Genomic DNA, 26052 nt, shown 5'->3' with positions numbered 1-26052 from the left:
TTTTTTCAAAGCAGTGACGTATGCTGTGGAGGAGGAGGAGGTTAAACAGGATGAATGTTTACCTTAGAATAACTGACGTTAGCACTGTCTGATTATCACATACCTTGTATAAGAGGTTTAAATGGAAAAGAGAAGAAAGTGACCGCGTAAGTGTCCATCATTCTAGGAAAGGCCACGTGTCCAGGAAATAATCTGACGACCTGAAGCATGTGAGAGTTCAGCCGAATGAATGCTGTTGACAGCTCGTTACCTCTCTACATTTTAGGATTCGTGGCAAGCTATCCAGATAGTTGGCTACTTTCCTACATAGGAATTTATTGCAGATAGGTGTGGGCCTCGCACTGAGCGTGATACTAGCAGGTATGTCAACAGTTAACTAGCACTGTAATGTTACACATAGCTATATTTGTCAGTTAGCTCGTTTACTCGTCAGACACCCATTGGCTAGCTTGGCTGTGATGTGGAGAGTCACTATCAACAGGACTCCGTCTCGTAGCATAGCTGACGTTAATTTTAATCGATCTAATTACAGATGTATAATGTAAGGAAACATTATTGCAGCGCTCCGGCATTTTAGGCTTGCTAATACTTTTGACAGCTTGATTTCTAGCCAGCGAGATGTTTGGATCCCAGAACCTTGACAGTTAGCTTGCTGTTTCGCGACAGTAACCAACGACAGTAATTGCTCAGTATTTGCATGAAACGTTTAAGTTAGCCTGTTAGATAGTGATGTGGTTAGGGACGATAATTTATAAATGGATAATACTGACCCGAAAGCACCTGCGCCACATTGTACAAATGCTTATATAGACAACTACCGAACTGTTCTGGCGAAGTTGTTTAATACTTGAAGTTGGCAGCATTTTCCATAATTAAACGTTCTGCACAAATGTATCTTGGTTAATTCTAGCTAAATTAAATCAACATTCAGATATGGACATTTTTTGAAGGGGGAGGGGGTCTTTGCTATGTGTGAGATTTCTGCAGGGTACAAGGTACTTCCCTGGTTTGTATGCACACTGCATGGGTCATCCAAGCCATTGTGCGCACTATTTTGTCAGATGAATCCCTGCAAAGACCCATGAATTTCAATTACGTTTTTGGTTTAAAATAAAAATACATTGGCATTTATTTACTTATTTATATATTTATTTATGTATTTATTACAGTGTTCTCGTTTGTACAAGACAACAAATACTGGAAGCCATGACTCTGAGGAAGGTCAGGAGCAGGTGGCCAAACTTCATCTCCCTGGTCCTAGTAGCCCTCTTCCTCGCAATGGACGTCGAGGCCCGCCCAGCCAACATGTCAGCCAACCGGGACAAGAAGCTGAACAGCAAAGAGGAAAATGAAATCCTTCCGCCAGACCACCTGAATGGCGTGAAGCTGGAGATGGACGGCCACCTCAACAAGGACTTCCACCAGGAAGTGTTCCTGGGGAAAGATATGGAAGAGTTTGAGGAGGATTCGGAGCCCAGGAAGAACAGGAAGAAGCTGATAGAGATTTTCAGCAAGTATGGAACTCTCATTTGGGTTTTTTTTGTTTCGACGCTGTACTCTGAAGAAGATCAGAATCTCACTGCTTTAATTTCCTCTTCATTTGTGATTTATCTTCCTCCTTGTATCTAAATATACTGTAAGTTCTGTAAGAATGCCCAAGACAATGCTTGGTTTCTCTTATAAGGAAGGCTTGAGGGTGGCAGTCTGCTTGTGTGTTTTTTGTGGCAGCAGGAGTTGTCATGAATTTGTCCCGTCCCTCTGTAGGGTGGACACCAATGAGGACAGGAGCATCAGTGCCAAAGAGATGCAGCGCTGGATCATGCAGAAGACAGAGGAGCACTTCCAGCAAGCGGTCAAAGAGAACAAAGTTAGCTTCCATGCCGTTGACCCAGACGGTGATGGTAAGGAGAAGTCCGCCAAATGAGTTGGTTGAGTCACCAGTTAATGTTAATTCAGTGTCAAGTAAGGAACATGCCTATTACGTCAAAACTGCAATACAATACATCTTCACCATAAATGTGTAGCCTCCCTTGTATTGCATGTTTGAAAAGGAACCGGTTTCACAATGGAAATCTCTGTTTCCTCAAAACAAATTTTTTCCCCTGCCCCCATGCTTTATATACACTGTTGTAATATTTCTCTCAGTTTCTCTAAGCCTGATTATCTTGTACCTTAAGTGAATCACGTCAACTTTAAAAAAAATTTCCATGTACCACGTAACAGATATTCAGCTCTGGAAATTCTTCTGTTCTGTGTACGTCATTTGGAAAAATGTTGCTGACAAGGTTCTGATTTGCCTTTCGTTTGTGTAGGTCATGTGACCTGGGATGAATATCGGGTGAAGTTCTTGGCCAGCAAAGGGTTTGATGAGAAGGAGGTGGCCGAGAAGATCAAGAGAAACGAGGATCTGAAAGTGGATGAGGAGAGTGAGTGGTTCCCTTTTTGAGTGAATGCACAGTCGACACCTTTATCGTGACAGTGAGCTTCATTGCCTCCATTAATTTGCATTAGTTTCATCACTGCTGAAAATCCAGTTTTAAAATCAACATGGTTGCACAGTTAATTTTCTTTCAGACAGTCACACTGTCTTTTACAGTATTCACGTGGATATTTGATGCCAAAGCAGTATTCATAGGTGCCCTGCATAGCCAGGACCCCAGGGAGGATTTGGGGCTGCTTCTTCACAGGTGCATTGGTTTGTACAGTATGGCTGGGAACTACATGGAGTGTAAACCTCAGGCTTCACCACAACAGGATACGATTTAAATTCTTGAGGCAACGGTTCGCTATGTAGCAATATCACTAATTCTGCTATGATACGATACAAAGTGATCCGATGTAGGGAGAAACAAATAGTATATATGATCCAGCTAAAGCACTCCTGTTACAGTGTACACATGCAACCAAAATGAGAAGTGACAAACTTATTGACATCACGTTCAATGGAAGAAAAAATGGCACCAGTGCGAGTGATGATGAGGTCAAGTCGGAAACTTAAACAGTGATGTTGTAAGTGTTGCTAGAGAGCGAACCGCCGTAAGATTATGGACATTTTGCTACGATTCATAACAAAGCAGATCCGATTGGTTGCCCTTTGAACCAACACATGGGTCTGGATTGATGTATCAATACAACCACTAACCACTACGCTACATTCCTGTACTAAATTCCACTGCAACCCATCTGCCGTGTGTCCAGTCCACTTTCACTGTGTGATTATGAGCGGACTGTATGTGTGTTGGCGGTGCTCAGCTCAGGAAGTGCTGGAGAGCCTGAAGGACCGCTGGTTCCAGGCGGACAGCCCCCCGGCGGACCAGGTGCTGAACGAGGAGGAGTTCCTGTCCTTCCTGCACCCGGAGCACAGCCGCGGCATGCTCAAGTACATGGTGAAGGAGATCGTCCGCGATCTGGGTACGCCTCGCTTCTTCCACTCCTGCCTGTGCGGTCCCAGTGACCAATCATCCAGACCTGGGTCTAATACGTGTTTGTTTTGGATTCAAATACTGTTCTACGCTCTACTGATCTTGTCTGGTGTACTGGAACCAACGGAATACTCTCAGAAAGTGCAACACCCCTGGCCTTCTGGTCATATTGGCAGGCTCTGTTACACCAGGCAAGATCAACAGAGCACAGAAAAGTATTTTAATCCCAAACAAGTACGTATTTGACCCAGGTGGAAAAAAAAAAAGAAACTGAAAGCACATGTAGCGCGAAGAACGAAAAGCCACGTTTGGCCAGATGAGTTGTTCATATTCTTAAGGGGGGTCAATTTGGTTAGGAAATGAACACTAAATTGGTACATAACCTGCACTATATTTTACTTTATAAAGTGTTATTTGTGACGACTAGCAATACTAGATTTACAGTATTACTGTTGGTTCTCTTGTGGTGCTGATAGATCAAGACGGAAACAAGAAGTTGACCCTGTCCGAGTTCATCTCCCTGCCGATGGGCACGGCTGAGAACCAGGAAGCGCAGGACATCGACGATGACTGGGTACGGGAACGGAAGAAGGAGTTTGAGGAGGTCATCGACGCCAACCACGACAGCATCGTCACCATGGAAGAGCTGGAGGTAGGCATGTGTCCGTGTCTTTCAAATCCTGTGAAGATACCACTCGTTATTTATTCTTGCCATTTGTAAAGAAAAACTGGAGCAGATTCCTGCACGGTGTGGTTTATAGTGCACCAAAGATTTAAAAAAAAAAAAAGCAATCACATGATCACGCTCATGGCTTCTCATTGGCCTTCAGGAATACATGGACCCCATGAATGAGCACAACGCCCTGAACGAGGCCAAGCAGATGATCGCCGTGGCCGACGAGAACCAGAACCACACGCTGGAGCTGGAGGAGATCTCCGGTACAGCGAGTACTTCACCGGCAGCAAGCTGATGGACTACGCCCGCAACGTGCACGAGGAGTTCTGAAGCGGCCCCTGCGCCCCGCGAACCGAACACAGGGTAGTCGCCCCTTCTCCTAACCGAAGGACTCTTCCGTTTTCAAAGCCACCGGGGTTGCATTCTCTCCGCCCGGCTGGGTCCTTGTGGTTTATCTTGTCGTCTTTCGCTTTGATGCAAGGAGGAGTGGATTTCAATCTTCATCCTTGCTCCTTTTGTGTTTTCATAATCTGCGCTAACGGCCCAGTGCATCACGCTCCCAGTAGTCACGTGTGAAGATTTACGTGGGTTCATCAGTGATAAATGGTATCTCTTGCTTCGAGACATGGCCTTAATCGTTTCCCGTTTCTGCGCACGATAGTCGTGATTGTACTGCACACGCTTTTGACAGTAAGAGTAATTAAGGAGGTTGTTATGTTGTATTGACCTCACGATCACTGACTTCGGCATATTTCTGAGACCTGCAGTGTTCTATCTTGGGCCCTAATTGTGTGTTGACATCATATGGAGAAGAATATATTAGTCTTGGTTGTCTAGAAGGCAAAGGTCTGAGGTCACTTGAAGTCCATGCCACCTTGGAACATTGTTTGTGCTCATTTTTTTTAGTTCGCTAACCCTTTAGTTGGTCAAAAGTTTTTAAAAAAAATGATCACATTTAATGAACCTGGTATGAAATGAAAATACATTATGACATATGTTTAGAAAGTGGCTTCATGGTGAAAGCACAAGATTGTTGGATGTGCCATCTACATTTCAAAATGCTGCTGTGTAATTCTGCTGGCATTCGTCCTTCCCCAAATAGTACGGATGTTTATTTATGATTGTAAATATGTGTAGATATTGCTAACAGTGCTCCTTTCCAATTGTCAAAAAGGTATGAAAATGTGGCGCTGCTCGAGTGTCTTCAGATGTATTATCAATTACATGTTTCTAATTTAATCTAATGATGCTGGTCTCAGCCACACTGGTGTTCTTCAGCACGATTTTTCCCAGAGTCCATTTCTTTCTCCGTATTCACTCGTGTCAACTGGACGAGTTCTGGAAGCAACCGTCCCCTGGATGCCTTTGAGCCTCGGTGAGGGTCTCTGGATCAGAAAAAGATGAAAACCGCTGGCCTAATGTATTCCACATCCTACTTATAAATTAGCCACCATGTAGTCCACTAACATACCTAATTTTATACATGGTACCATCCGCTTAATGTTTAACGAAAGACATTTCTTTGAGTAAAGTGCAATTAGGTCCAGACCAACTAGTATTGAATTGATTTAAACTTCTTCTGTGATTTTTGCAATTTTGGGCCTCACTTAATTGCACACAAGCTCTTTTCCATTCTTACCAGTGAGCAGATTTTAGCCCGTCACATGCAAGACATTTGTGGCATAGCTGTCATCAGTCCTTATCTTTTGGGAGACAAGTAATCCTTTCCTGTGTGCAAATGTGAATGACGGTCAAGCTGTGTTCAATTAAAATGAACAATTAAAATGATACCCACAAACCCACTCACCAGAATTTTTCATAATGCCCACAGCACCTGAAAAAACTCCTTACTTTTTTAAGATTGGGAGCAGCGGTGCAGGTGATTAACAGTCTCAGTCTTTAACAGATTTATTCATACCACTGTGACTGCTCTACAGAGAAGATAAGAAATGTAAATAATGATTTCAGATAAATATATTTGCACAAATCAAAGAGGTTTTGTTTGGCTCTCTTGAAATTTGGTGCTGGAATATTACTGATATTGTCTGTCTGTATAATTCCAATTCTGTATATTTTGAATTAGTGTTTTTGATTGCTCAGCTGCCTCATCGTCCACTTGTTTGTTCTTTACATATTGAATAATGTATAATCATTAACCAAAGTTCATGGTCGAAATTAGTAGGCTGATGCCAAGAAAATGGAGGCCCGGCAAAATGCATTTTAGGTTACCTTAATTTCATTGTTCCTCTCCTGTGGATATAAATAAATAATCAAGCCAAACAAATGTAGTTTTTATTTAATTATTTTTTTCTTTTGGTCAGACTGAAATGGCTTATGATCTTATCCCACCCTGAGAGCTGCAATCTAAATGTCAGCTTGGCTTGGCTTTTCTTGTAACTCTGACTAGCAGATTGACAGTTAAACTGAATCCAAATGATACTAATTGGACTTTCCTGCTTTTTTTGAGGTGGTAGAAGCATTGCTTTGTTAGTCTGATTAAACTTAAGACACCATCATGTCTAAAGTATTGTTTGAAGTCCAGGTGCATTGTTCATCTCTGTATTTTAATTTGCTCTGAAACCTTACTGATCCGAGTGACATTTGGATTTATAATACGCAATTTTTGTATTAATATTAATTAATATTATTTATTAATATTAATATTAATATTGGCTTAATTTGATTTTAATTGGATTTTAAGCTTATTGCTAATACTATCTATTTTATTCAGTAATGTGTTTCCCTTCAGAATTATAACGTAACAAATGTCACTATGAGCAAGAACTGTGGATAGGAAGCATTGTAATTTGATTAAAAATAAAATTTAAAAGAAACAAATGAATGCTTGTCGTGTTTAAAACATATTGATTTAGTCTCTTAAAATGTATATGCCCATATTACCTGATAAGTTCATGTTCTTCACAAATGAATAAATCAGAATGTCTGCTTTTCAACACCCTTATTTTACAATAAGAAAAGTGAATTTTCAGTGAGGATGGTTGTGATACCATACCATTTATTTTTGGGGGAAGATGACAGTGAGTGTGGTAGTTTGGGTGGGGTAGGCAGGTCGGGCAAACCTAACATGCCCTGTACATGCAATAACTTTTCAGTTCCCCCAAACTGCAATAGCTAGGATGAAACCAAATCACAATGCAGTACTTTCACTCATCCATCATTCAATTGGTCAGTGTATTTAAGATAAGATTAAGATTTAAGATGCTTTATTGAGCCCCGTTGGGTAATTGGTCATCAGCATGTAACCAATCGTAGTTACTTAGGAACCAGGGCCGGCCCTAGGATTTTGGTGGCCCTAAGCAACTCTGTCCGAGTTGGGGGGGGGGGGGGGTCGCTTGGTAAAATCCTTCTTACATCTTATTTTAAATTGTTATGAAATGTTTGGTTGCCATTCTGCTAGTTCCGCAATAGGGGATCAATAACATAATTGCGAAAATGACGTTATTTACCGTTATTAAACATTGGATCGTGTGGCCCCCCCAGCGTGGTCGTGTGGGACCCCCCCAGCGGTTGTGGCCCTAAACCTAGATTGTTTATGCCACGGGCCGGCCCTGTTAGGAGGAGTGAGTCAGCCACAGTGCAGCACCCAGGGAACCAACTCCAGTTCTGAGGCCAGGTCAAGGGCAATGGCAGGAGTGTACCTAACCTAATATGCATGCCTTTTGGTGGAAACTGGAGTACCAGAAGGAAACCCACACGGGACACAGGAAGAACATGCAGACTCCACAAAGAGAGGATCCAGCCCGGGCCTCGATCCTGAACCTCCTCCTTGCGAGGCTAGCCATTTCATTTGCCCATCATCAAATGAAAATAAACGTGAGAGACTAGAGAGTCTTCAGTCCTAGCATAATATTTGCTTTTTTTTGATGATAGCACCCTTGCATTGTCAGTGATGCCAGCACGCCCCCACAAAAGTAATGTCCTCATTCTGCATTCCGGTCAGCTTGGAGAATATGCTTTTGAAATAACCAACTGGCTTAATGATAGTGTACAAAAGAAATACTAATGCACTCATGCAGGCAAATAACAGCATTTAGCCTACTACTTGTGCCTGCCTGCGCCTACCTAAAATAATACTATGAAGCAGATACATATAACTAAGTATACATAATGTTTTACAGTATTTTACTTCATAAATAGTCTAATATTAACATTTAGACTCATGTAAATCTGAAAGAAAAAAAAATTGTGCCAAGATATTTTATTGTTCCACAAATTTATTGTTATTATTATTATTATTATACTTCTATGCCAGCGATGCAATAAATCAGGGGACTTGGTTTTTTAAGAGGTTTTTTTTACGGTCTTTACGGTACCGGATGTACTTTTTCCCAACCTAGGGACTTGGGCTCTTCCTGTGAAAGACTGGGCGATTCTTAACAGGGTCGTTCGGTTTTATAGGCTTCGAGGAAGTGGGTTTTAATGTAAATAAAATATTTTATATTATGGGGTTATTTTATTTATCCGTATATTAACAATTCTGTGGTCACGGCTTGTAAGTAACTTATGTTATTTGACTTGGACCGTTTCTTTGTCGCAGGGAAACAATGAAGGCCTAGCGGCGAGCAGTCAGAAAACCGATGACAGGCCGGTCGGATCAGCGAGGCTTGTGATGAGTGACTGACAGGTATCCAGGTAAAGTTAGCGAATTACACCATAGCATTAGCATGCTTATATGATGTCAATGTTGTATTAGCGCTATGTATTATTTATTCCCGTTCCTTATTAGTTTTAAGTGCCAGCCACCTGACGACGATTCTACTTCTCGCTAGCTAGTCAGCTCATAAGATATACCATTTGCAAGCTTGTCCTTAGACTAGCTGTACGTTTTATGCGATAACTGGATAGCTAGCTAGCTAGTAAGGTTTTGCCAAGGTTTTACAGCTAACGTTATCTATCTAACTATTTCTATTCTGCTCTACAGGGCAGGATGTTCAGTGGTGAAAAGGTGTCCGTTTCAGGCCACATATGAACTAATCTGGTAAGTAACGTTCGTCATAAGCTAATAAACCAGTAGCCTATCAAGTAGCTACGGAAATAAAAACCTGCTTCACAGATCGCTAGTCAGCAAGGTAGCTGTCGATCGATCATAAGTGTCCTTTATTTCATTGTTAGCCGTGCAGTTTTTTTTTTTATCGGTGATTCAAGCAGAACGTAGAGGTGAGAGGTGATCTTAAGTCGCGTAATTGTGCAGGACAGTTTGTGTTTAACTGCCCTCTTCCTGCACTCAGGTATGGCTTCCCAGCTTCAGGTGTTCTCTCCGCCTTCGGTGTCGTCCAGTGCCTTCTGCCGCGTGAAGAAACTGAAGGTGGAGAGCTGTGGTTGGGATGTGACCAGCCAGGCGGGAGAGAGCAAGTACTATCCACTGAGCCCCACTCAGGTAAACTCCACTGCCCGGGCTGCCATGGCGGGCCAGGCCCCCAGCTACAACCCCGCCGGCATGGCCTACAACCCCCCCAATCTGGTGTTTCCACCCGCGGGGGGGTCCCGCGGGCAGGTCGTGGTGCGCGCCGCCGACAGCACGGGGAGCCTGCCGGGGGCCTCCGGTCACCGGGGCAACGACAACCCGCACGCGCACCGGGAGCTGGGGCAGAAGTACGGCCTGAAGCGCAAGAGCGAGGAGGTGGACAGCGGCGGTAGCGTCCAGATCCTGGAGGAGCTCTCGGCGCCGGTGCTGTCCAACCGGACCGGCGCCGGGACCACCGCGCAGTCCATCGCCCACTCGGCCTCCACCACCAAGAGCAGCACCTCCAACAGCGAGGGCGACTACCAGCTGGTGCAGCACGAGATCCTCTGCTCCGTGGCCAACAGCTACGAGGTGCTGGAGTTCCTGGGCCGCGGCACCTTTGGCCAGGTGGCCAAGTGCTGGAAGCGGGGGACCAACGAGATCGTGGCCATCAAGATCCTGAAGAACCACCCCTCTTACGCTCGTCAGGGGCAGATTGAGGTGGGTCCCGCTGCAGGACGCTGTCGAACGGGTTTTGGCAAGCAGTAAGTAAAGGTGCGGTTGAGGAAGCATGTGGGTGATTTAAATGGTATGATTAATAGTTTATAAATTTTTAGAAAACAGGCTGTTTGGGAGAGTGTTTTGTTGGAGGTTCCAAGCATAAACCAAGTTAGCGGCTCTAATGAGGCTGATTCGTAAATGATTCATGGTACTAACTAGACCAGTGGTTACCAGCCCTGTTCCTGGACTGTCTTGTAGGTTTTCATCCAACCCTAACAAAGCACCTCTCATTTAATAGCGGTGCCAAATTAGGATTGATATGAAAACGGACAGGATGGTAGATCTCCAGGAATAGAGTTGGTTACAACTGAACTAGGCCCTTTCACCTGCGTGAATTTTCCCGCGAGAACCACATTAAACCGCCGCCTCTCCGCGTCGCCGTCCCCAGGTGAACATCCTGGGCCGGCTGAGCTCGGAGAACGCCGACGAGTTCAACTTCGTGCGCTCGTACGAGTGCTTCCAGCACAAGAGCCACACCTGCCTGGTGTTCGAGATGCTGGAGCAGAACCTGTACGACTTCCTCAAGCACAGCAAGTTCAGCCCGCTGCTGCTGAAGTGCATCCGGCCCGTGCTGCAGCAGGTGGCCACCGCCCTGATGAAGCTCAAGAGCCTGGGCCTCATCCACGCCGACCTCAAGCCCGAGAACATCATGCTGGTGGACCCGCTCCGCCAGCCCTACCGCGTCAAGGTCATCGACTTCGGCTCGGCCAGCCACGTCTCCAAGGCCGTCTGCTCCACCTACCTGCAGTCGCGCTACTACAGGTGAGCCCCGCATTCGCTCCCTAAGGCACTTCCTGTTCCTGGGGGCTGGTCCTGTTGGCCATGTGACCAATGAGGGTTACTCAATGATGGCGAATGGCCTGGCTCTCCCTGTGAGATTTCTTAGTGTTGATTATTGTTCAGAACGTAAGATCTGTGACTATCAGGTCATGTTGTGGTAAGGTTTTATGTGGAGACTTGCTGCAACAATGCCTGATCTTAAGGCAGGAAAACTATTATTTCTCAAAAAAAAATCCTGTTTTTAAAAATCTGTTTTCCCTGTTTTCATTTAATTGGCCGTCAAAAAAAAATTGCAGCTTTATAATATTTTCTTTGTAATCCAAGGAGGGCATTTTACATACCTAGCAAATATTAAATGAATGTCTCTTGCTTGGATTTTTATGTAAATACTCTCGAAATTTGCATACAGGTTTATTTCCTTAAACATCAAACCTGTGTAGCCAGGTTGAGTGGCTGTGGGATGTTGTCCACGTTGACTCAGTCTTGCTCTTGCTCTTGCTGCTTTGCCCTTTTTGGACGCAGGGCTCCAGAGATCGTCCTGGGCCTGCCGTTCTGCGAGGCCATAGACATGTGGTCTCTGGGCTGCGTCATTGCCGAACTCTTCCTGGGGTGGCCCCTGTACCCCGGGGCCTCTGAGTACGACCAGGTCAGTCTCTTTGCGCCTCCCGGGAACTGCTTGGCAAATAACTTCCATAAAAACCTAATCCTCAAAGGGTAAGGTATTTAAAAAAATGGTTTTAAAAATACAAGCTTAAGCTTAAAAATGTCTTTCACCTGGAGAAAGATTGACATGCTTTAATTTAACAGCCGAGTAATGGTAGTCAGCACCCGGTAATTGTTTATGCTTGTTTATGCTATGAAACCTTTTTTTTTTGCACATTGGTTTGCATGTAAAAATAATGTGTAAGCTTGTTGCTTGTTACTTCCTCTGGATCTGCTGAAGGCCTAAAATCTGAAAGTAAATGTGAATGTGAATGTGAATGTGAAAGTGAATTTGAATGTGAAAGTGACCGGCTTTGGTGTTTTTGTGCAGATCCGGTACATCTCCCAGACCCAGGGTCTGCCGGCCGAGTACCTCCTGAGCGCCGGGACCAAGACCAGCCGCTTCTTCCACCGCGGCCCCGACGCCAGCTACCCTCTCTGGAGGCTGAAGGTGAGCGGCAGCGTGCGGGGGCGGCAGTGTAGTGTAATGGGTAAGGAGCTGGACTTGTAACCTGAAGGTCTCAGGTTCAATTCCCGGGTAGGACACTGCCGTTGTACCCTTGAGCAAGGTACTTAACCTGCATTGCTTCAGTATACATCCAGCTGTATGAATGGATGCAATGTAATGCTATGTAAAAAAAAAGTTGTGTAAGTCGCTCTGGATAAAGCGTCTGCTAAATGCCTGTAATGTAATGTAATGTGAAGCACGAAAGAGGGCCTTTTAACAGCAGCCATGATCTGACCTCCCCATCCACAAACTGCCGAGCCTTCGCCCCGAGCTCGCTGGGGGTCCAGGCGCCGATTCCGTAGGCAAAACTTCTTTATATCCTGCGGTTTCCAGACCCTTTAGACGAGGCTAAAGCCTGAACTGCACCAGGAGCTGAGCGGGTTCTGCTTAATGGACGCTGTGTGGCACCCTCCTCTTTGTTCAGACCTGACGCTGGAACTACTGCATTTCTGTGCCCTAAGCAGTTATCCACAGCATGGGCGCTGAAAGGAAGCGCACGCCGCATAGCGTCTACTGTGTGTCCGCTCCGCTCCGCTCCTGGTGCAAATCCGGCCCTAGCTTTCCCTCCAGCCTTTCCGCGGTGTATTGATCTGTTCCGCGTCGGCGTCCCGCCCCTCTCTGGCCTGCAGACACCAGCAGAACACGAGGGCGAGATGGGCATCAAGTCCAAGGAGGCGCGGAAGTACATCTTCAACTGCCTGGATGACATGATGCAGGTAATGGGATTGGCTGCGCCTCAGTGGCGTGACAGATTCATCTCATGTCTGTTGCACTGTTATGCAAGAAGTGGTGACAGAGTGCAGGACCAGAGGGGATACAGGTGCAGTGAAGTTCATAAAATAAGTTAAAAAACCAGTAAAACTTGAAATTAGCATGGTAGCTGACAGTTTAAAAATGGGAATCTGCAATAATTAATTCACCAAACCAAGTTTTGAAAAGTCTATTTGAATAATCTGTTAGGTCACTTATGAGGGAGGCAGGTATAGATTTTGCTGTAATAATTATAATAGTTAAGGACTTTTCTTACAAATTTTCAAAACCTTCAACCTGCATCTGGCCATGTGTCCGGGTGAACATGTCCACTAACCTGTGTCTGACTGTGTCCAGGTGAACATGTCCACTAACCTGTGTCTGACTGTGCCCAGGTGAACATGTCCACTAACCTGGAAGGGACGGACATGTTGGCGGAGAAGGCGGACAGGAGGGAGTTCATCGATCTCCTGAAGAAGATGTTGACTCTGGACGCTGACAAACGCATCACCCCCATCAAGACCCTGGCCCACCCCTTTGTGACCATGGCCCACCTGCTGGACTTCCCCCACAGCTCCCAGTAAGAGTCTTTCAGCCTGACCCTGACCCCTAACCCTGACTACCTAACCCTAACCCACCTGCTGGACTTCCCCCACAGCTCCCAGTAAAGTCTTCAGCCTGACCTGACCCGTAACCCTGACTACCTAACCTAACCCACGCTGGACTTCCCCCACAGCTCCAGTAGAGTCTTCAGCCTGACCCTGACCCTAACCCTGACTACCTAACCTACCACCTGCTGGACTTCCCCCACAGCTCCCAGTAAGAGTCTTTCAGCCTGACCCTGACCCCTAACCCTGACTACCTAACCCTAACCCACCTGCTGGACTTCCCCCACAGCTCCCAGTAAGAGTCTTTCAGCCTGACCCTGACCCCTAACCCTGACTACCTAACCCTAACCCACCTGCTGGACTTCCCCCACAGCTCCCAGTAAGAGTCTTTCAGCCTGACCCCTGACCCCCTAACCCTAACCCACCTGCTGGACGTCCTGACCCTGACTCTGACCCCCTAACCAAAAAAAAGTCCTTAAAATCAAGCCCTGATTCCTGTTTTTGCCTGTACTCCTTTGATGATGGCGCTGACATGACCGGGTTCGAGCAGGGTTGTGTAGCCTCGTCCTGTGAAGTGGGAGTAGGACTCTTTCAGAGTGGAGTTTTAGCTGAATCTCTGTGTATCTCCTGCAGCGTGAAGTCCTGCTTCCAGAACATGGAGATCTGCAAGCGCAGGTGCACTTCCTTCGACAGCGGGAAGAGCCTCTTCGCCCCCAACGCGGCCCCCAACGCTGCCGCCAACCTCACCGTCACCTTCAGCAGCCAGCTCAACCAGCACAATCAGGTGGGGGGCTCTGGGGTTCTGGGGGTGGGGCGGGGGGGGGGGGGTGCACTGTTTTAGGACTGCCGATTGGTCGTCTTTCGGTGAATTACAAAACACACTGAGACGCTGAATGCAGATTTTTCGCGTAAGGAATCACATCATGTGAATTGGTTACGAGATTAAGGAAACCACTGCTATGGTTAAATGATGTGACCACAGACGTGGTTAAATGATGTTGCAACTGCCTAACATCGTTAATGCATTGACCCTTATCAGAGGTTAAAATGATTTACTGCATTATACACTTTTACTGCATTGAAGTACCTTTCAGATTTTTTTTTCAGAATTCTAAGTCAGTGTTCTAGTGCTCTGTTGCATTCAGTTGCCAGTAGTGATCCTTACATCAGCGTTAGAATGTTGAGTTAAGAACATTCCAGTCGCCTCATGAAGGGTTTAAGTGTGAGCGGCCCTGTCAAAGGGCTGGTCAGCCTGCTGGTGGTGAACGTGCTCTCTGGCTCCCTCTGCTGGACAGGTGGCCTCGGCGGGCGGCCCCTCCCTCTCCCTCAACAGCAGCGTGCCCCTGCTGAACTACCAGCCGGCCCTGTACCAGCAGGCCACCATCAACATCCCCGGCCTGCCCCAGCAGAGCGTCCCGCTGCAGACCCGCCCCGCCCAGCTGTGCGCTCAGACCGAGCCCTTCCAGCAGACCCTCATCGTGTGCCCGCCCACCATCCAGGGTGAGAGAGGCCTGCCCTTCACTGCAGTTAGCCCTACCCCTCCCTGCAATTAGCCCTACCCCTAACCCTAACCATAACCCGCCCACCATCCAGGGTGAGAGAGGCCTGCCCTTCACTGCAATTAGCCCTCCCCCTCCCTGCAATTAACCCTACCCCTAACCCTAACCATACCCTGCCCACTATCCAGGGTGAGAGAGGCCTGCCCTTCACTGTAATTATCACGGTCTCATAGTACACTCAGTCTGTGACGGCCATGCTCATTTTCACACACGCACTCTGTTGCATTAGCGAGCACGGTCTGTGTCGCCATTCGTGCCGTTTAAGTTGTGTGTGACGGTGTGTTCTCGGAGGCAGGGGTTAGCCGGTTACCGTGGTTTCTGTGTGACGTGTGTGTGTGTCCTGCAGGGCTCCAGACCTCCAGTAAGCACACGGCCTTCCCTGTGAGGATGGACAACCCTGTGCCCCTGGTCCCGCAGAACCAGCCCGCCCAGCCTCTGCAGATCCAATCAGGCATGCTTGCACAGGTGAGACCTGCGTGCGTGTGCGTGTGTGTGTGTGCGTGTGTGCATGCGTGTGTGTGTGTGTGTGTGTGTGTGTGTGTGTGTGTGTGTGCGTGCGCTCGTGTGTGTGTGTGCGTGTGTGCATGCGTGTGTGTGTCTGTGTGTGTGTGTGTGTGTGTGTGTGTGGGGCCCTCACAGTCCACCCCAGTCTGTCTGTCTGTTCCCTGAGAGAGTCGTCTTGATTCCCTCTCCTTCTGCCAAACACTGACAATTCTTTTTTCTTTTTCTTTTGAGTCCGAGTTTCTGAATATAGAACAGCAATTTCCATTTTAATGCTTTAATGCTTGTGGTTCAGTGGAACATGCTGTGCTTTAGAACTCATTTGTTTTGCAGAAAAGAGTTGCAAGAAAAGATCTTGTTCCAGTAAAAGTGACGTCATTGGCTCCCAGAGCCAAAGTTATTATGTTGCGAGTTGTTTGGAGAGAAATTACTTGGAGGCAGCCGTGGCCTTGCATAACAGCCACTGCCGAGCCGACTGAACAAGTGAGCAGAACTGTGACCCTCTGAGTCAAATCTGTGACCATCCCTAACTGTGACCCTCCAGACCTAGTCTGTGACCATCCACTACTGTGACGCACACACACACATTGTGCTCCCAATGCAGTATTTTTAAATGGCCGGGGAAGTGAGCAAGTGTGAAATGTGACAGTCTGTTACATCATCGGTCTGGTTTTATTTCCTTGAAGTACGGGGGGGTGAGTGTGTTCCAGTTAGGACAGCCTCTGCACTGCTGTCCATCCCGGCACGTTTGGTGTCTCCAGAGGTTGCGGTGTGTACTGTAGCTCCTCCCTCTTTCCCTCCAAACCAATCAGGGAGACGGAGCTTCCCCTCCCCCTCCCCACGTGTTCCACTGTGATGTAAGCAGCCCTTGACTTCCTTGGTGACCCCCCTCCCCAGGGCTCCTGCACCCCCCTGATGGTGGCCACCCTGCACCCCCACGTGGCGGCGGTGGGGCCGCAGTTCTCTCTCCCGCTGGCGCTGGGATGCGGGGCGGCGAGGCCTGCCCTTCTGGAGCAGACGGCTACCGTGCTGGTAAAGCCTCACTGCGGCCCTGCGCTGACGCCCTCCCCTCCGTCTCCCCCTCTCTCTCTCTCTCTCCCTCTCTCTCTCTCTCTCTCCCCCCCCCTCCATCTCTCTCTCTCTCTCCGCCTCCCCTCTCTCTCTCTCTCTCCCTCTCTGTCTCTCTCTCACTCTCTCCTCCTCTCTCTCCCTCCCTCTCTCTCTCTCTCTCCCCTCCGTCTCTCTCTCCTCTCTCTGTCCTCTCTCTCCCCCTCCGTTCTCTCTCTCTCTCCCCCTCGTCTCCCTCTCTCTCTCTCTCTCTTTCTCTCTCTGTCTCTCCCCCCTCCATCTCTCTCTCTCTCTCCCTCCCTCCCCTCTCTCCCCCTCTTCCTCTCTCTCCTCACACTATCTCTCCTTGTCTCTCTCCTCCACTCTCTCTCTCCCCTCTCTCTCGTCTCTCTCTCTCACACTATCTCTCTGTCTTTCCTTCTCTCTCTCGCTCACACCATCTCTCTCTCTCGCCCTCCCCCCTCTGTCTGTCTCCATCTCTCTGTCGCTGTCTCTCTCTCACTCTCTCTCTCCCTTCCCCCCTATGTCTCCGTCTCTCTCCATCTCTCTGTCTCTCCCTCTTTCCCTCTTTCTCTCTGTTTCTCCCCCTCTCTTTGTCTCTGTCTCTCCCACTTTCTGTCTGTCTTTCTCTCTGTACCTCGTTCTCTCTCTCTCCCAGGGTCTTCTGAAAGCATGTGCTGATTGGTCTATTCCTTGGCCTGCGCTTTGCCTGCAGCTGCTCCCCTACCCCCTGTCCCCCTCCTCGCCCCCCCTCCTGGATGCACTCCGGCGGGGGGAACCTGTCGTTCTGACCCCTGCAGATAACCCCGTTCTCCCTCCCGGGCACACTAACCCAGCCTTGTCTGTCCCCAGGTCCTCTCCTCTTGGCCTTCGGCATGGCTGTCTGGCACGTGAATTCCCCTGTCCTGTGGAGGTCCAGCTCTGTAGCCTCTCCCGCTCTCTCTCTCTCTCTCTCTCTCTCCCTGACTCACTGGTTCTTCTTTAACTCTCTTCAGGGATAACTGCTCCGATTCTTTCCCCCCCTGCAGGTCACTCTGTTTCGGATGCCACCTTTTTTCATTTTGGTTGTGGTTGTTTATAACGTGTTTAGGCCAGCAGGGTCATGTGTTTAGGCTAGCTGGGTCATGCGCTAGGCTAATGGGGTCATGTGTCAGGCTCATAGGGGAGATGAGAGGCCTGTCTACCAGCTGATGCTGTGTTGTGATGTTGCACTGCATGCTACACCCGTGCTTCTACTTACCCATAATGCACCTGCATAACCGACTCTTTAGGACAGCGCTGCACGCAGGGCCCCCTGCAGTCAGCGCTGGGTATGCGCGCCTCTTGCAGACCCTCCTGGCGCAGACGCCCGGAGCTGCATGCCTGTGGCGGGACGGCGTTCCCCCCCCCCCTGAAGGAGCGGGAGCGTGACCTCCTCGTGTTTTGTGTGTGGCTGTCTCCAGCAGGCGTGGCCGGCGGGGACCCAGCAGATCCTCATACCTTCCGCCTGGCAGCAGATGCCGGGCGTGGCCATCCACAACCCCGCCCCGCCCATCATCCCTGAATCGCCAATGGGGGCGCTCCTCTCCGACGGCTCCGCCCAGCAGATGCCCAACTGGAGGTGGGTGAATCTAGGGCCAGACGGATCAGAACAGCGTGGACTCATCCGTTAGCTGTAAAACCTGCTCTACGTGCATCCGCCTCGGCTGTCTTTGAATTCATCGGTTGCCAGTAATGGGCTCGATCCACAGAGCAATGGAACTTCAGGATTAGGCCTCCTTATCTTGGCTTGGTTTTTCCCTGTCCTCAGATCGAATTCGGCTGGTCTTAGAATGCATGTAGACTTGCATCTGAAATGTTCTGTAGAATTTTATTTGTGTTATGTAAAAAATACAGAGAAATAGTCTGTGGGATCCAGCGGTGCTCAGTGTAGGTGTCCCTCTCTCGGCAGGGGGCCCCACGGGGGCCAGTACGGCGGGGTCATGCAGCAGCCCTCCGTCCTGGGGGGTCCCATGTCCCTGGCCCCGGCCCAGCCGCTCAACATGGGCGTGGCCCATGTGGTGAGGCCCCAGCAAGGCAGCATTTCGGGGAAGAGGTCCAAGGCCCGGCACGCCGACAGCCGTACCAGGTACCGCGTAACCACCCGCCCCCCACGGCTACGCGTTCTCCGTGTTCTGTCTGCTTTATCATTGGCTCATAAATGTCAGGGTAGGAAACCAGGTGCAACCTTGTGGCAGGAAATGAGACTTTTTTTAAAGCACCTTCCTGAAATGGCAGCTCCACTGCATTGGCACCCACAGCTTAGCTAAATCATGCAGTTCCTGCGTTGGATTCCTCGGTGGGGTTTTCATGCATTTTGTTACGACTGATTTCTGGTGTGAATTCCTTGTCGTTAATGGCTGCTGATTGAATTCCGTTCTGTGGAACTGAAGAGAAGGTCATTAGGCCTCATTCACGAAAACATGCGTACGATCACATTTGATGATCGTAAACTGTGTGTAAGAATGTTAATAAGAACATTTCAGCATTCATAATTTTTTTTTCTTGTCTGTATTTGTTCACGGCTGTTCGCTTATGTTAGTCACATGAACAGGACTGAGCATAAAATTTACAAACAGTCAGCATTCATCATCTCACACCTGGGATATTCACTAAAACAAAAGCCCGCACGTGTCATGAATGCCATATTGGTCTTTCGTAGGAACATTTTTAAGAACAAAAGTAAGAGTAATTTAAGAAAGGTTTTGTGAATGAGGCCCATTGTCCCCCCCCCCCGCAGGGCCGCCTCTCGGCTGGAGCCCTCTGTCCCCGTGACACGCACCAGCCCGCCGCGCAACTCTCCCGCCTACAGCGCCGCCGCGCTCTCTCAGCCAATCGTCATCTCCGACACGCCCAGCCCCGCCGTCAGCATCATCACCATCCACAGTGACACCGAGGACGAGGACGAGAGGAAGTTCCACCCTGCCAGGTCAGCTCACTTCCTGTCCTTGCCAGAGTGCAATGCGAGCCTTTCAACGTCAGGCAAATTTCAGAGTCAGAGTTGCAGCCTTGTCCTCCTGCAGTTTCTCAACATTGTCTTATCCTGGGCTGTGGGAGGGAAAAAAGGATTGATACTGAATGTTAGTTTCGAGATTGACCCTCAAAATGTTTCACAATGTGTGCGGTTAACCAGACAGTTTTGCATGCATGACTGTGTGTGACTGCTTGGTGAAAATATGGTTTGTTCAGTGAAGCGTTTTATCTATGCTTTAGTCTTGGAATGCCTTAAAAGGGAAGTGTGCTCACCTGAGAGAGAATAGAATAGAAAATGTTTATGAACTCTATGGTGCCATTTAAGCCCCCAGAACTGTCATAATGTGTGCGTTTGGGGCAGTGGCAGGGGGGGTTGGGCGTGCCTTGCTGACAGGTGGGTTGGGCGTGCCTCGTGACAGGGGGGTTTGGGCGGGCCTCGGCTGACGGCGGGGTTGGGGATGGCTCGGGTGAGGGCGGGTGGGCGTGCTCCGTGACGGGGGTTTGGGGGGCGTGGCCTCCGGGCTGACGGGGTTGGGCAGGCTCGGGCTGGGCGGGGTTGGGGGCGTGGCCTCCGGGCTGACGGGGGCGTGGCCTCCGGGCTGACGGGCGGCTCTCTCTCTGACGCGCAGCTGCAGGCAGCCGCGGCCTGTGATCAGCTGGTGACGGTGGCTCGCAGGACCGATCGTCCCCCGCTCAGCCCGGCGCACGCTCGCGTTGCGAGTCGTCGGCCTTCTCCAGGTCGCTCGCCGTCGTCGTGCCGTCCGTGAAGAGCCAGCCAGCAGAGGGCGCCGCCGCGCCCAAACCCGCTGCGGGGCCAGGTCTGTGGGGGCACTCTCGCCACTCCTCCATCCGTGATCAGTGTCGTGCGTCCGCTCCCCTCTGTCCACCTCTCGCCCTCCCCTCGCCGTCCCTCACTTCCGCCCTCCCTTTCCATCCCTCTCTGCCCCTCCCTCGCAAGCCCTCAACCCCGCCCTCTGTCCTCCCCTCTCTCCTCCTCGTCCATCCTCACTCCCCTCCCCTCTGTCCATCCCTCTCTTCCCCTCCCCTCTCTCCGTCCCTCGCTTCCACACCTTCATTTTCGGGAGGGCCAAAGACCTGACACGCTAGAGGAAGACCTTCTTATCCACGTCCGTAAATGCTGCCGTTCCACTCTGACTCAAAAAGAACACTCTTCCTTATTGTGGTAGACGGCGGTGTGTATATTATCCTCATATGAGTCACTCACAGGAAAGGACCTGACTCACTGTGACTGCATTGAATAGAGGCCTCTGTCTGGACCAGAATAGTTAAGCCAGACTTCCAGTGAAGTAGTCTGTGTTTTAATCCAGTTTCGTCAGTTTGGTGGAGAAGTAGCAGCAGGCACTGCACTGTGTTGAACTGCTTAAATGCGTCTCCTTCGGAGTCTTCTGATGCTTTGAGTCTTTGAAGCTCTGTTCCCTTGGAAGCCTCTGATGGAATGATCGTATTACCACTCACAAGACTGCGTAGGACTGCCTCACATTTCCCTGGGCCTGATTGCTCACGCTCAGTGCATTAACTGTGCCCAAACACACATTGCCAGCACATACTGTACTGTTCTCTTTTGAAGTCTGTTTATTTCCTGCGGGGGTTTCCAGGGCAACCGCAGAGTGTTTGCAGCAAGCCGAAGAAAGCGGCGGTGCAGCAGTCGTGTGGCGCGGGGTTCAGCGGCGAGCGGCATCACAGAGCGGCGCCCAGTCGATCGCAGCCCCTCAACCTCAGCCAGGTAAATACACGCAGCTGGGCTTCAGAGCTGGGCCTTAGAACTAGGCCTCAGAGCTGGGCCTCAGAGCTGGGCCTCAGAGTTGGGCCTCAGAGCGGGGCCTCAGAGCGGGGCCTTAGAGCTGGGCCTCAGAGCTGGGCCTTAGAACTGGGCCTTAGAACTGGGCCTTAGAGCTGGGCCTTAGAACTGGGCCTTAGAACTGGGCCTTAGAGCTGGGCCTCAGAGCTGGGCCTCAGAGCTGGGCCTTAGAGCTGGGCCTCAGAGCTGGGCCTTAGAACTGGGCCTTAGAGCTGGGCCTTAGAGCTGGGCCTCCGACTGGGCTTTGGAGCTAGGCCTTAGAGCTGGGCCTTAGAGCTGGGCCTTAGAGCTGGGCCTCAGAGCTGGGCCTCTGAGCTGGGCCTCAGAGCTGGGCCTCAGAGCTGGGCCTCAGAGCTGGGCCTTAGAGCTGGGCCTTGGAGCTGGGCCTTAGAACTAGGCCTCAGAGCTGGGCCTCAGAGTTGGGCCTCAAGGCTGGGCCTTAGAGCTGGGCCTTAGAGCTGGGCCTTAGAGCTTGGTCTTAGAACTAGGCCTCAGAGCTGGGCCTCAGAGCTGGGCCTTAGAGCTGGGCCCTAGAGCTGGGCCTTAGAGGTGGGCCTCTGAGCTGGGCTACTGAGCTGGGCCTCTGATCTGGGCCTCAGAGCTGGGCCTTAGTTGGGTCTTATGCTGGTGGACTATCAAGGTAATATGCTAGCCGAAAATAGCTGGTTTAGCTAGTTGACTAGCTAGCACACTTGCTAACTAGCTAGTTGGTACACCTCTTACTCTGGCTAGCTAGCTAGCTCTATGTTTGCAGTAACCCTCTAATTTGCATGTGGTACACTTTAAAATTATATCTAATTTCCATCGAAAGGAAAATCTATTTTAAGATTCAGGCAATGTGCATTTGCGAGGAAGCGGTGCTGAAGTACTAAATGAAGGCTGAATGGAGCTGCTTATCTAGTTAGCGGTCTCAGACTGCTCCACAGTAAGCCAGTGTGAATGCTAAAGGAAGCTCAAAACTGAAGGCTTTTTGTTCTTTCGTGTTTCCCGTCAGGTCCAGCCCGCCGTGTCCTCCTCTCACGAGCACGCGGGCGGCGGCGGCGGCTCTTCCCGCCGGCAGCACACCTACCCCCCCGTCTCGGCGCATTCCCGCTACCGCCTGCAGGAGGCGCCGCTCTTCAGCTCCGCCCCCAGCCTGTACACCTACCCGGCGTCCGTGGCGCTGGCGTCCGCCTCCCAGGCTGTGGACCAGCTGCTGGCCTCCGGACAGGGCTCCGCCCCCTCGTCCTCCCGCCACGGCGGGGGCCCCGGCGGGCCCTACGCCGCCCCCGCCGTCCTGCGGAAGGACGCCGTGGGCGTGGGGGTGGGGCACGGGCTGCCCTCCCAGTACCCGCACCAGTTCCCCAGCCAGCCCTACATCACCCCGGCCGCCCGCGCCAACGCCGCCTACAGCGGCTACCAGCTTAGCCCCAGGAAGCTAAACCAGTACCCCTATCTGTGAGTGCCACAGCTAAACCAGTACCCCTATCTGTGAGCACCTCAGCTAAACCAGTACCCCTATCTGTGAATGCCACAGCTAAACCAGTACCCCTATCTGTGAGCACCTCAGCTAAACCAGTACCCCTATCTGTGAGTGCCACAGCTAAACCAGTACCCCTATCTGTGAGTGCCACAGCTAAACCAGTACCCCTATCTGTGAGTGCCACAGCTAAACCAGTACCCCTATCTGTGAGCACCGCAGCTAAACCAGTACCCCTATCTGTGAGTGCCGCAGCTAAACCAGTACCCCTATCTGTGAGCACCGCAGCTAAACCAGTACCCCTATCTGTGAGCACCGCAGCTAAACCAGTACCCCTATCTGTGAGTGCCACAGCTAAACCAGTACCCCTATCTGTGAACGCCACAGCTAAACCAGTACCCCATCTGTGAGTGCCACAGCTAAACCAGTACTCCTATCTGTGAGTGCCACAGCTAAACCATAACCATCTGGCACAGGCTAACCAGACCCAATCGGACACGCCACATGCTAAACCAGTACCCTATCTGCAGGAGCCACAGCTAAGCAGTACCTACTGTAGAGCATCAGCTAAACCAGGTACCCCATCTGAGCTCACTCAGTAGAACTTCAGCTGCAAGACTCGCAGCCACCGCAGCACGAGCCAGCCCATCTCTGAGGCTTGAGTTACTGTAGAGATTTCAGCCTCTACAAGCTGGACCCACTCTGAGGTTTACTGTAGAGACTTCAGCCTCTACATGCTGTGAGATCTGCAGGAGCCACCCTGAGGTTTACTGTAGAGACTTCAGCCTCTACATGCTGTGAGATCTGCAGGAGCCACTCTGAGGTTTACTGTAGAGACGTCAGCCTCTACATGCTGTGAGATCTGCAGGAGCCACCCTGAGGTTTACTGTAGAGATTTCAGCCTTTACATGTTGGAGCCACTCTGAGGTTTACTGTAGAGACCTCTGCCTATATTCTCAGCTAAATCTGGTGTGGTGTGCTTCATGCTTTTCATGTTTTTTTTTAATGTAATTTTGAGAGTTTTAAAGCCTTGATGTATTATTTTAATATTTGCTTTTTTTTTTAACCTTTTACTTATTTTTATTTTATTTTTTAAACAAATAGGTTTTTAGTATTTTTGTTATTACTTTTTAAATGTAAAACACAGCGTATTTTGGCAGGTAACTACATTTTTTCCATTTTTGGGAGCGTTACTATTAAAATGCAGTGCCTCTAGGTGCCTCTAGGGGGCTGCGTACATGAATCTAGGAAGGCTGATTGCTGACCAACACGCACACCTGCTTTTTAAATTATCCGTTTAATTTTCTTTTTGCAAGCACACTAATCTTACACTGCACTGTGTTCACATGCTGACAAAACAAGGGGTAGAAGAAACACGTATAACCCCTGTATGCTCTTGTAAGTTCCATTGTAATCCACAATGTTTAACTTTTCTTTTTCTTTTTTGCACGTCTTTTGAGTCTTGTCAGGGATCATCCCGGGCAACTGGTCTCCCCGATCTAAACCTACATTTTAGCTTGTTCATCCAACCCCATATCTCTGTTGGCTTTGTGTGTGTGTGTGTGTGTGTATTCTGAATGTTAACTTGCAGTTTCCCTCTATAGTGTAAGTTAGTCTCTGGGTTTCATTAAAAAAGTAGAAAAAAGGACTGTTAAAAAATGGTTTTGTTTAACTGTAAGACGAGTTACAGATATAGATACAGTAGCAAAGGCTGTCAGTGGGTAGAGAAACTAAAAAAAGAAATGTGTACACACTAACAGTCTCTCTTGTTTAGACTATTAGACTTGTGCAAACCTGTTTTGGTGAGACTTTTAAAAAAAAGTTTGTTTCATACATGCCATGGCAATATGAAATTCAACGCGACAGACACATTAAACTTTAAATTCTCTGTAAAATATATTTTAGTGTTTCGGTAAATTAATAGGTCATATTACTCCACAATATCAGGATATGTTGTATTTTGTAATAAGACAAGAATTCACCCCTCACTATCACTGTTGTTCAATAAATGCAATGTAATCCCTTTCCTATATGTTGATTCTGTCATTGAAAAATATATTTGCACTGTGCTAAGACTATGAATAATTATGGTATATCATTTATTGTTTTGCTGATACTTTAATCATATTTTGGGCCTCAGAAAAATAATTGTATTTCAAATAATGAAGGTGGAAAACTTGGGCAAATCAAGTGTCATTATCTATACCCGCTTATCCTGGGCAGGGTTGTGGGGGGTGCTGGAGCCTATCCCATTGTGCATTGGGCGAGAGGCAGGAACACACCCTGGACATCTATCGCAGGGCAGCAAATCAAATGTTCCTGGTAAAATCTAAATAATACTAATCCAAAACTTTATCCTTTTACATTTTTTATATCAAATGAGATATAATAATGTCTTGTATTAGGCCAGGGCTGATCAGCCTTGTTCCCAGAGATCCACTGTCCTGTAGGTTTTCACTCCAGCCCTAACAAAGCACACCTCATTGAACAGCTAGAGCTCTACCGTCCTGTAGGTTTTCACTCCAACCCTAACAAAGCACACTTCATTCCACATCGAGATATCTTGAGCTGCTAAATCAGTAGAATCAGGCGTGTCGAATTAAGGCCAGAATGAAAACCTACAGGACGGTAGATCTCCAGGAACAGGGTCGGGCCATCCTGTATCAGGAAGTACCTCTTACTTCCTGCTCCTCTTACTTCCTGACTGCCCTCTTGTATTAGCTTTTCTGTGAAAGGCAGTTATGGACAAGCAGGACGCACAGCCCCTCCGAAGTCACATCCTGTGAAGCTGTGATCTCACAAAGGCGCTGATTTCTTGGTGCATTCAATGGAAAGTTCACCATCAGTTGGCCAGAGGTCACGCACGTTTTTTAAACAAGCGCGAATCCACGATAGCTGCGACCGCACACGCGCATGCATCCGTGTGCATGCATCCACGCACACATCCTCACACAAACACATGACCTCTTCTTTGGCTCACGACCAACCTTTCCACAAAACCTTGTGCAAATCTGTGAATCCATTTGGGAGTTGTGCACTTTTTTGTGATAGGCCACGCCCCCTCTTAGTCAATTGGCCTGAAAGTTACTCAGCTGTACCTTCAGTCATGACCAACCGACCGACTGATGGAGCTATAAAGCTGCGGTCGCAGCTAAAAATGGCTGGGTCAAAAAGAACAAACTAA

General features: G+C 49.0%; 2 protein-coding genes and 1 long non-coding RNA gene across 5 annotated transcripts; all 3 read left to right on the top strand.

The window, feature by feature from the left end:
- The first annotated feature begins 1 nt into the window (after position 1).
- Positions 2–6940, top strand: LOC135237586 (45 kDa calcium-binding protein-like). 3 transcript variants are annotated; one of them, XM_064304852.1, is made up of 7 exons: positions 2–146; positions 1170–1514; positions 1765–1901; positions 2313–2426; positions 3253–3411; positions 3899–4074; positions 4253–6940. In XM_064304852.1, the coding sequence occupies exons 2-7, from the start codon at positions 1207–1209 to the stop codon at positions 4391–4393; spliced, it is 1035 nt and encodes a 344-aa protein (XP_064160922.1). In that variant the 5' UTR covers positions 2–146; positions 1170–1206; the 3' UTR covers positions 4394–6940. The 3 variants fall into 3 exon arrangements, with proteins under 3 accessions (XP_064160922.1, XP_064160924.1, XP_064160923.1); XM_064304854.1 differs by having other exon boundaries at positions 38–209; XM_064304853.1 differs by lacking the exon at positions 2–146 and adding an exon at positions 216–360.
- A 1481-nt stretch (positions 6941–8421) lies between these two features.
- LOC135238345 (homeodomain-interacting protein kinase 1-like) lies at positions 8422–23284 on the top strand. The gene is made up of 19 exons (XM_064306132.1): positions 8422–8540; positions 8657–8751; positions 9041–9097; positions 9348–10063; positions 10512–10885; positions 11426–11549; positions 11937–12056; positions 12743–12829; positions 13259–13443; positions 14105–14255; positions 14767–14971; positions 15377–15495; positions 16429–16563; positions 18042–18199; positions 18530–18706; positions 19358–19772; positions 20267–20408; positions 21207–21334; positions 22404–23284. Exons 4-19 carry the CDS (start codon positions 9350–9352, stop codon positions 22848–22850), a joined length of 3681 nt encoding a protein of 1226 aa, XP_064162202.1. The 5' UTR covers positions 8422–8540; positions 8657–8751; positions 9041–9097; positions 9348–9349; the 3' UTR covers positions 22851–23284.
- Positions 23285–23534: 250 nt separating this feature from the next.
- On the top strand, positions 23535–24893 carry LOC135237197 (uncharacterized). The gene is made up of 2 exons (XR_010324773.1): positions 23535–23691; positions 23750–24893. It is a non-coding gene; the product is annotated as an uncharacterized LOC135237197 (long non-coding RNA).
- Positions 24894–26052: the final 1159 nt, after the last annotated feature.

The sequence above is a fragment of the Anguilla rostrata genome, chromosome 13, assembly GCF_018555375.3.
Source record: "Anguilla rostrata isolate EN2019 chromosome 13, ASM1855537v3, whole genome shotgun sequence".
Classification (NCBI taxonomy): domain Eukaryota; kingdom Metazoa; phylum Chordata; class Actinopteri; order Anguilliformes; family Anguillidae; genus Anguilla; species Anguilla rostrata.
Note: the sequence above shows the minus strand (reverse complement) of the source record. Positions and strands in the feature narration are given on the sequence as shown.